We start from the raw sequence: 10000 nt of genomic DNA on the forward strand, positions 1-10000 counted from the left end.
ATATCGTCGCCTAGGCATTCCACGAAGGAATATAGATAACTCATCAAACAAGATGTCTGATGTCAACAGGAATCACCCATGTTGTCCAAGTGAGAAAATTGGGGGTTAATAGTCTTGTTCAAGGAAAAAACGAAAGTGCCTGATGCGGGCATCGAACCCGGGTCATCCGGATCACAATGCAATGCCTTAACCACTCGGCCACCTGCCCTTATTAAAGCTCTCGTACGATTTTTACTAATATTAATTTCATTAAAACTCTGGAACGATCACGATTGTTGCCTAATATCTGAATCATTAACATTCTTAAGGTCTGAGTTCGATTGCTTCCAAATTGAGCTGTCCAAGAACTACGGCATGAATGAATGGTATGAGGATTTGAAAAAGGTGATGATGAAGGCAGGACTAAGAGATGAAATTGTTGTCTTCCTGTTTAGTGACACTCAGGTTAGTGTATCGATGTTTATGGACACCAATTTATCAACTTGGGATATCCTCATAGCAAGCCCGCTTGGACAAACAAAAAATATAATAAATGAATTTGACGTAGCCCTTGTATTTATTTTAGACCAACATTTGGCGATTAGTTATCAATAGATACTCTCAATTAGACTAAAACGTTGTAGACTTCATTTTGTTTTTATGTGTTTATGCGAGTATTCCGGCGGATAGAAAAACTTGTGTAAGTTACTGAGACGCATACGACTGATATTCATTTCATTGTTAATTAGACAATGACTGTCTAAATAATTGTTTTATCGGGGATAAAGATCAAAGAGAGTTCAAGCTATTTTTAATGACATTGACAGAAAGAAAATTGTTTAGGCAAAAATATAACTCGTACATAAATACAGTATTTATCAACAAATCAAAAAGGTAAAATCAATCATGATTAGTTCTCACTAAATTATATCAATCAGACGATAAACGTTCCAATGCTGTCTCGATTCGAGGCAAATGTGAACTTGGGCACTTTACAGCACTGACTTTTTCAATGGGCATGATCTGTATTACCATTCCATGTGCTCGAGATCATTGATCACAAGGAATATGTGCTCAAAGTGACCCACATAGTGAAAAGTGCTCACAATTTTTGAACTATCTAACATCACGATTTGTCATTTTGTTCAGCTTGACACATGGGTATGTTTACAACATTCATAAACAAAGCAGCGTGTTTATATTTCTGAGGAAATATCCAATCGTTGGACATCAACAGACCATGTGATTGATGACTTGGTTGGATGAAAACATGAATATAGATCGCTCCCATTGTATGCCTTCCCATTTGTGATTGTGTGTCTTAAGGGTGTGGTGAGACCAGTGGCGTGCATGCTTACAGTACAGTATAAGGTGGTGCAAGAATCAGAAGAAAATGACTAAAACATACTATATTTGTAAATACAACAGAAAGAAAAAAGATTAAAGAAAAGACTAACTCAAATAAGTAAGAGGCGGTATATACCATTTCTAAGTTTTTTCTTCTTTTTACAAAAAATGCTGTAATCCATTCATTTTTAAAAGATGGTTGCGGTGCCAGGTACCAAATCAACTAATATAGCCACGCCCCTGGGTGTGCCCTTGTCAGTTTTTTTCATGAGTGTGTACAGCATCGCGTTCAAAAAGCGAAGCCCCGGGATGTCAGCACCTTTACCCTTTGTTTAAAGAAAATTAATTGTGTTACGCAATCAAACAATGTTGGAATGGATCAGTGATGTAATGAAAAAAATGGAACTTTTATATAGAGCAATTTCCACTTAATGTGCTCAAAGCGCTTTACAAGGGGTCCCTGGACAATAGCAACATTTAACATTTAGAACGGGACATGACGCCTGTTAGGCGATGTTATCATTTTTTTCGGACAGAGATGACGCTGTTAACGGCCAGGTACTCATTTTACACCTGAGTACGGTGAGAGAATGCGAGTAAAGAGCATAACAGCGTTGTCTCGTTCCGAAGAAAATGTAATATCGCGTAACAGGGGTCGTCATGTCTCGTGCTACTTGTTACGTGTTGCTGTTGGTCCGTCCGGGACCCTTTGAAAAGCGCTTTGAGCACTCTTAGTGGATATTGCGCCGCTATATATTATATATATATATATATATATATATATATATATATATATATATATATATATATATATATATAAAAGCTCAATTTTTATTTTTTTTTTAAATTTCCATCCAGATAAAAAACGAGTCTTTCCTGGAAGACTTGAACAACATTCTCAATACAGGGGACGTCCCCAATTTGTACGGGTTTGAAGAGTTAGAGAATATCTTCAAAGTAATGAAACCGATCGTAATGGAGGTGGGACTGCCCCCGACCAAAGCGGTTATGTTTTCTACCTACACCAAGAAAGTGAAAAGCAATCTTCATACCGTCATCACAATGAGGTGAGCTTTGAATGCAAAGGGGGGAAAAAATGACCTGAGCTTTTATATTAATAGCGCAATATCCACTCACTATGCTCAAAGCGCTTTACAGAGGGTCACCTGACCAACAGCGATACATAACATGTAGAATGAGACATGACGACGCCTGTAAGGCGATATTACATTTTTTTCCATAGAGACAACGCTGTTAACGGCTAGGTACTCTTTTACTCCCGAATACGGTGAAAGAATGTGAGTAAAGAGCCTTTTCCAAGGACTCAACTATGCCCCGAGCGATGCTCGAACTCAGGACCTTCCGACCCGAAATCGAGTGTCATACCACAAGACTACATAACCGTACAATATCTTAGGCAAGGTCGACAAATTAGCAGGTCTGATGACCAAACGCAATTTCGGGCCCGATTTATCATTGTTGTAACGGACGGGCAATAATTTGTGTCGGGTTGAGAGTATTTCCATTTTACAACATTGAGACCATAACGATTTGGATTATCAGACCTGCAAATAAGTATACTTCGAGCTTAGAGAAAGAAAAGGCAGAGACACATTTTCATTTTTTTTCAAAAACTCAAGTTTTCAAAGTTAATTACAGAATTTGAAGAAATGAACTTTATTTCCCTAATAATCTGGACTTTACAATATAGATTTTATTCTACTGTTGAAAAATTCAAACCAATATAATGTCTTCTGAATGGCTTTTCGACAAATTCTCCCACCCCCATCCAAAATAGGAACGTGACTCTGCATTTTATTTGTCCTCCGCTCTTCAAATGCGTTTCATTGTGAAATACGAGTATATATATATATATATATATATATATATATATATATATATATATATATATATATATATATAATAAGAATATTATTATATAATATAATGCATCTTTATGTCTGGACTTGACTAAAACAATATCCAGTCAACGTGCTCAAAGCGCTTTACAAGGGCGAGACATTATGTCGCCTGTTCAGCGATATTACATTTTTTTTCGACAGAGACACTGCTGCTAACGGTTAGGTACCTAATTTATACCCAAGTACGGTGAGAGAATATTTGTAAAGAGCCCTTTCCAAGGACTCAATTATGCTCCGCTCAGATCGGAATTCGAACCCTCGGTCCGAAGTCGTGTCAAACACCTAGACCACAAAGTCGCATATCTATGATATAAGCTTATGAAATATCCTTCGATGTGAACGCGATTTAATTTCGTTTCTAATTGGCTTCAACAGTCATGACGTCACTTCACTCGTAATGACGCATAGTAACTTAGTAACTGGCTTTAAACTATCGGTACAATGTCGGACGCCCTTATGAAATATTTCTCCGACGAGTATAAAAGTGTATCCATAGGACTTATATACATTCTGATCACATGACATATGAAAAGTTCTAGCCAGCATGAAGATTAAAAAGTATCAATTTTCTTTGTTGAGAACCACTCTGCTTGCCGTTGCTGGGCGACGTGACATCAGACTGTTGAATCCAATTACCTTGTCTCTAGAAGAGTTGGCTTTAACATACTCTCTTCGTTAAACATTGGGGGTCCCGACAGCTCAGTCGGTAGACCGCTCGCTTCACACGCACAGGGACCAAGTTCGATCCCGGGTGAAATCGAGATTTTTTGGACAGCCCTCTAGGCCAGAGGTGATTGGGTAGGTGGCTATGTTTGATCTCGGGGAAATATATTCACTATAGACTAGCGTCCTATAAAGTGGGTAGCAAGCGTTATTGTCGGTTTCACGCTTAAGAAATCGGGAAAACTCGGGTTCATTGGGCCTAATGGTTCTGAATGTCTACATTTTTTGTGTGTTAAACATTGAACTCAATTTTTAACCATTCTTTTCCCCCCTAGTCCCCTTGGAGAAATATTCCGTGCCCGCCTCCGCCAATTCCCTGCCCTCGTGAACTGCTGTACCATTGATTGGTTCTCTCAGTGGCCCACTGAGGCCCTGCAGTCGGTGGCCCTTAGGTTTATGCATAACACACCCGACTTGGATTGTGATGATGCTGTGATTAACGGCCTTGTAAGTCGCGTGTGTGTTTGTGTGTGTGTGTGTGTGTGTGTGTGTGTGTTTAGTGTAGTGTTTATGTATGTGTGTCTGGTGTAGTGTGTGCGTATGTTTGTTTTAATGTTACGATTTCGGTATTAACATGCAGTAATTTAGAATTGTTACTTTTGATAGTTTTTTTTCTCCCTTAATCGGTGCATGAGCTTGCGAATGCGCTTTGGGAACAAAGTTTGAATTACAATACGCGAGAGCGTAAGTAGAAATATTTTATTTTATACCTCAATCGATTATGAATCCGTTATCTCTGAATAAAAGACATTTTCAAAAATAAATAAATGAAGCTCCTTGAACCCCTTTACATCCTAAGTCAAAATGAAGTTAACACCCCTTTCATCCTAAGCCGATATTATGAGGTCAACACCTCCTTCATCCTAAGCCAAGGGAAGAAACAATTATAATTGGGAAAATGCGACCTACTTTCAAATAAAAATAAATTTTGAGCTTATTATCGATAAGACATGAATTTCAAAGTGATATTAAAGAGAGAAGAAAAATGTGCCCTGATTTTGATAAATAATATAACATAGCAGTGTTTGATTTATTTTGTGTTTTTATGAAATAGTAAAATTGAACTTTGAAAAAAAAAACAGGACCTTGTATTTTTACCGTCGAGTGAGTTTTGAAATTAAAAGGGACACGTGGGTTAAAATTAAAGAAGTTTGTGAAAATAACAATGTCCGACTCATCATCATTATCAACATAAAAGTTACCATTATCATTGTCTTAGTATGAAACATATATTTAAGTCGGTACTAAATTCAAAATGTTATAACCAATTTTGCAAACCAACCTTTCTAACTCTCTCCTTACCATCCATTTTCAGGGTTTTCCCAAAAACTTCACACCCAACACAAAAATATATTTTTTTATCACTCAAACACAATAGCAGTAAGTTCTTGTTATAAATAATTTCTTTAGTAAAACATACTCTACAACACAATGTTCATTTTCTTTAATTTTTATGATGTACAAGAAAAATTTGAATAAGAAAAATGTAGGTTGTATCGTAACGAATGTGACGATTTTCCTATAGTTGGTAAGGAGGAGGTTAATATCTAGCACCAACGGTTTCTGCGGCATGCTTCATTTGGACTGTTTTTATTCCCGCACTTACTTCCGTGTCTATGTATTTATTTATTTATTTAGGTTAGCATGTGCCAGGAGATTCATGAATCAGTGAGCGTGAATTCCATTCGTTACCTTGAGGAAATGTCCAGGTATAACTACGTCACACCAACATCCTACCTTGAACTTCTGGGTATTTACACCATGTTAATCACCAAGAAGAAATACGAACTTGTCGTGTCCAGTCAACGACTCAAAACTGGGCTGGATAAGGTAACTGGACTGCTCTTGCTTTTTGAAATATTTACAGTAATCAGACCTGCCAGCTACTACTAAAAAGAGGAAATTTGTCTTTAGGGTCTATTCCAAGGGAAGACTGGAATAATACAGGCGTCAGCCGCAGTGCAGCGCCGCAAAGTGAGCAAGGGCGAGGTAACTTGCTCAAAGCCACACACGAGGCAGGTAGTCGAACTCGGTAACTTTCGGGTGCGAAGCAAAGACCGTACCGCTGAGCCACGCTGCCCACGGCAGTTTCGTAGGAATACGAATAGTTGGGACAATTGGATTCAGTAGTCTGATGTCACGCAGCCCGGCAACGGCGGCCATCTTGGTTCTAAACAAAGAAAATCATTACTTTTTATTCTTCATGCTAGCTAGAACTTTTCATTCCCTTTTCATATGCCTTTTGATCAGAATGTGTAAAACTCAAAACATGATCAAATGTATTTGTTTTTTCCCCTCTGGAAACGCTTCTATGCTCGCCGGAGAAATATTTCATACGGGCGTCCGCCATTGTTCCGATAGTTTAGAGCTAGTGTTACTAAGTTACCATGCGTCATTAGGAAGGAAGTGACGTTACGACTATTGAATCCTATTACCAAACTATGTAAGCATACAGGAAAACCAGTTAAGCACTAAAAGGTGGTATTTAAACACGACGAGAACAAGTTGTTGATTTCTAAACTCATCAATGATAGTGTGTGCTTGGCTAAGTAGCTCAAAACATTGCCACCTTGAATTTTTATAGTGTGGTTAATACAGTTTAGAGCGAATTACTCATAAACATGGATGGCAAAATACAATAACGAATACCTGAGTGACGTCAACTTCGTTCTATCTATATTGACTTCTATTTTTAATTGCAGAGATATTTTAAAATGTCATGTTGGTAGTTATGCTGTAAAGTTTTGTCTGATTTGTCGGTTGACATTATAACAAAATCAAGCGATAGCAAACGTGCCGTAAAACTATAAAGTTACACAGTCAATGGAGACGAGCTATTCTAATTTTCCATGTACTCAAGTCATTGGTCACATTGAAAAATGTGCTCAACATGTGCTAAGTATTGAAAAGTGTCCACAGTTTTCGAAATATCCAACATCACAAAAGGACATTAAGTTCAGCTTGACCCCAACGCGTAACATGTTAAAACTTTCATAAACAAAGCAGGGCGCTTACATTCATTAAGAAATGCCCAATCGTTCTACAGGACCAAATCATATGATCGATGAATCGGCTGGACGTATACATGAATATAGATCGTTCCCATTGATAAGATACTTTCGAATGTTATTGAATTGATGCTATAAAAACTGACAATATCTTCCGCCAGAATGCATTGCACCAACACACAAAACAATGTGTAACTATGAGCTTTTGTATTCTGGTTGATAATACATTGTAATGAGAACTAATCACTGAACTGGCAGTCTAATAACTAGCACAGAGTTGAGTAACGTCATCTTCACTTCACAGAATTAAGCGATAGGCTAGCGTCCCATCGAAAGGATAGCAAACAATTGCTATTGTCCATTTTACGCTTATATAAACTGGTAACAACTCAAGCTCTATAGATAGAATGAAGTTGGCGTCATTCGGGTCTTTGTTATTTTAAAAATATTTTTTGTTGCCATCCGCGTTTATGAGTACCTAGTTCAAACTATATTGTATAAACCAGACTATTAACGTTAAAGGTTACACATAGTTTTGTGTGTTGGTTCGTTATACTTCAGGATAGCCATGTTGTGAGCTTCTTCACCAAGCGCACACTATCTATAAGCCTAACGGCCATGATGAACTCTTGCTATAATGAGTAATGTCTAATTTCTATATTTGGAATTTGGTTCAACATGGCCAGCGGAACAGAATGAATGAGGCATTGCAAAACGCATTTAGCTGGACAAATCCGTAGCTTACCACCATATACCCGTTTATATATATATATATATATATATATATATATATATATATATATATATATATATATATATATATATATATATATGTATATATATATATATATATATATATATATATATATATATATATATATATATATATATATATAATATTTATATACAAATGACATGCATGCTTCATAACCAATATCTTGCAGATCAAGTCCACCACTGTAGAGGTGGCAAGACTACAAGAAGAGCTAGAACTCATGAGTCCAGAATTAGAGGTAGCAGTGCAAGAAGCAACTGTCACCATGGAACAGATAGCTAAAGACACGGTAAAATGACTCGTTTTGGCTAAACTTAAAAACTATTTGAACAGTTCATGGGGGAATACCACAGATGTTCACTTTTTGATTTTAAAAAAGTGTGGGTATTTGCTCCACTCGAGTGATAGTGGGGATCGAAACTTTCCCTCGATAAACAGAACTGCGAAACAAGTACAAACATTAAAGAGCTCACTGCATTCGCCCGCTCGTACGTAAGTACGGACACACAAAACTTTGACCAACCTTGAAGATTTATTGTCTGATTAATATATTTTAGTGAGAACAACTCATAACATTAGCAGGGTTAAAAACATAATAACAAAGACTTGTGTGACGTCAATTTCGTTCTATTTATAGATAGAACGAAGTTGACGTCACTCATGTCTTTGATTTTAATATTTGCCGTCCATGTTTATGAGTAATTCTCACTAAATAGTATTGTCTAACCCACACTGGAGACTGACTCCGACGACCCGTCACTGCCGTCTTCTGCCGTCATCAGGATAAAGACGTCGGGCACGGACAAAATAATAAGAATAAAGAGAAGAGCCGCTAGACTTACCCATTCCAAGCTCGGAAAAAAACGGCCTCGGATGCATAATATTAGTATAATAATAATAATAATAATAATAATAATAATAATAATAATAATAATAATAATAATAATATAATAATAAAAATAATAATAATAATAATAATAATAATAATAATAATAATAATAATTATTATTATTATTATTATTATTATATTATTATTATTATTATTATTATTATTATTATTATTATTATTATTATTATTATTATTATTATTATTACTAATATATTATTATTATTATTATTATTATTATTATTATTATTATTATTATTATTATTATTATTATTATATTATTATTATTATTAAATTATTATTATTATTATTATTATTATTATTATTATTATTATTATTATTATTATTATCACTATTATATGTTTATGCATCTTTAAACTCTACATCCCGGATCAGTTTTCCTCATTTATTTTCTTCTCCATTTTCCTCGAACCTTACTCATAGGCTGTAGCGGAGGCGACAAAGGAAGATGTCCAGAAAGAAGAGCGAGCAGCGTCGACACAAGCAATGGAGACTGAGGCCATAGCTATGGATGCCCAGAAGGATTTAGATGAAGCTCTGCCAGCTCTGGTAATTTACTGAGAATGCGGATGTGATTCATCGGCTCAAGTCGGATTAATTTGAAGTTGAAGAGAGAATTATCAGAAAATTATATATTTTACAAAACATTTAGTCTTCCGCACTTCTGCGGCTATGGGGTCTACTGGTATGACACTCGCTTTCGGATCGGAAGGTCCTGGGTTCGAGCATAAATGAGTCCTTGGAAAAAGGCTCTTTACTGACATTCTCTCACCGTACTTGGGTGTAAAAATGAGCACCTAGCCGTTGACAGCTATGTCTTTTTCCGAAAAAAAATGTAATATCGCCTAACAGGCGTCCTGTCTCGTCCCACATGTTTAGTGTTGCTGTTGGCCAGGGACCCCTTGTAAAGCGCTTTGAAAACGTTTAGAGAATATCGCGTTATATAAAAGCTCAATTTAAGATTTCATACTCATCCTCCTCAACAACAAAAAAAAACGTAACCTAGATCCAATTTTCAAATGTTCAACTATAAACACAAATCTTAACATATTATGAGTTACCCCAACAAAATACCAACAGTTAGCGTTATGCTTCTTTAGGAATAAGGAAGGTCTGTCTATCGGTACGTACGTTTGTAAGTCTTTACTGGCCCCATATCATTTTAAATCGTGTGTCTTTTTCCGCGTGGCTTCAGTCTTTGCTCTGAAATTAAGGACCAATAAAAATCGTCGGTTCACACACAAACACACACAGACACATACACACACACACACACACACACACGAGCATATATATATATATATATATATATATATATATATATATATATATATATATA

General features: G+C 36.2%; 1 protein-coding gene across 1 annotated transcript in view; it reads left to right on the forward strand.

Moving 5' to 3' along the window:
* Positions 1 to 10000, forward strand: part of LOC144978482 (dynein axonemal heavy chain 1-like) — a 169865-nt gene that overhangs the window by 103447 nt on the left and 56418 nt on the right. The window contains exons 54-59 of the mRNA XM_078924625.1: positions 309 to 444; positions 2185 to 2393; positions 4247 to 4418; positions 5610 to 5801; positions 7924 to 8043; positions 9085 to 9210. Of these exons, the coding sequence (XP_078780751.1) occupies positions 309 to 444; positions 2185 to 2393; positions 4247 to 4418; positions 5610 to 5801; positions 7924 to 8043; positions 9085 to 9210 (955 nt within the window). The remainder of the gene's footprint in view (positions 1 to 308; positions 445 to 2184; positions 2394 to 4246; positions 4419 to 5609; positions 5802 to 7923; positions 8044 to 9084; positions 9211 to 10000) is intronic.

The sequence above is a fragment of the Berghia stephanieae genome, chromosome 8 (genome assembly GCF_034508935.2).
Source record: "Berghia stephanieae isolate SIO BIC M18660-M18661 chromosome 8, UCSD_Bste_1.3, whole genome shotgun sequence".
NCBI lineage: Eukaryota > Metazoa > Mollusca > Gastropoda > Nudibranchia > Aeolidiidae > Berghia > Berghia stephanieae.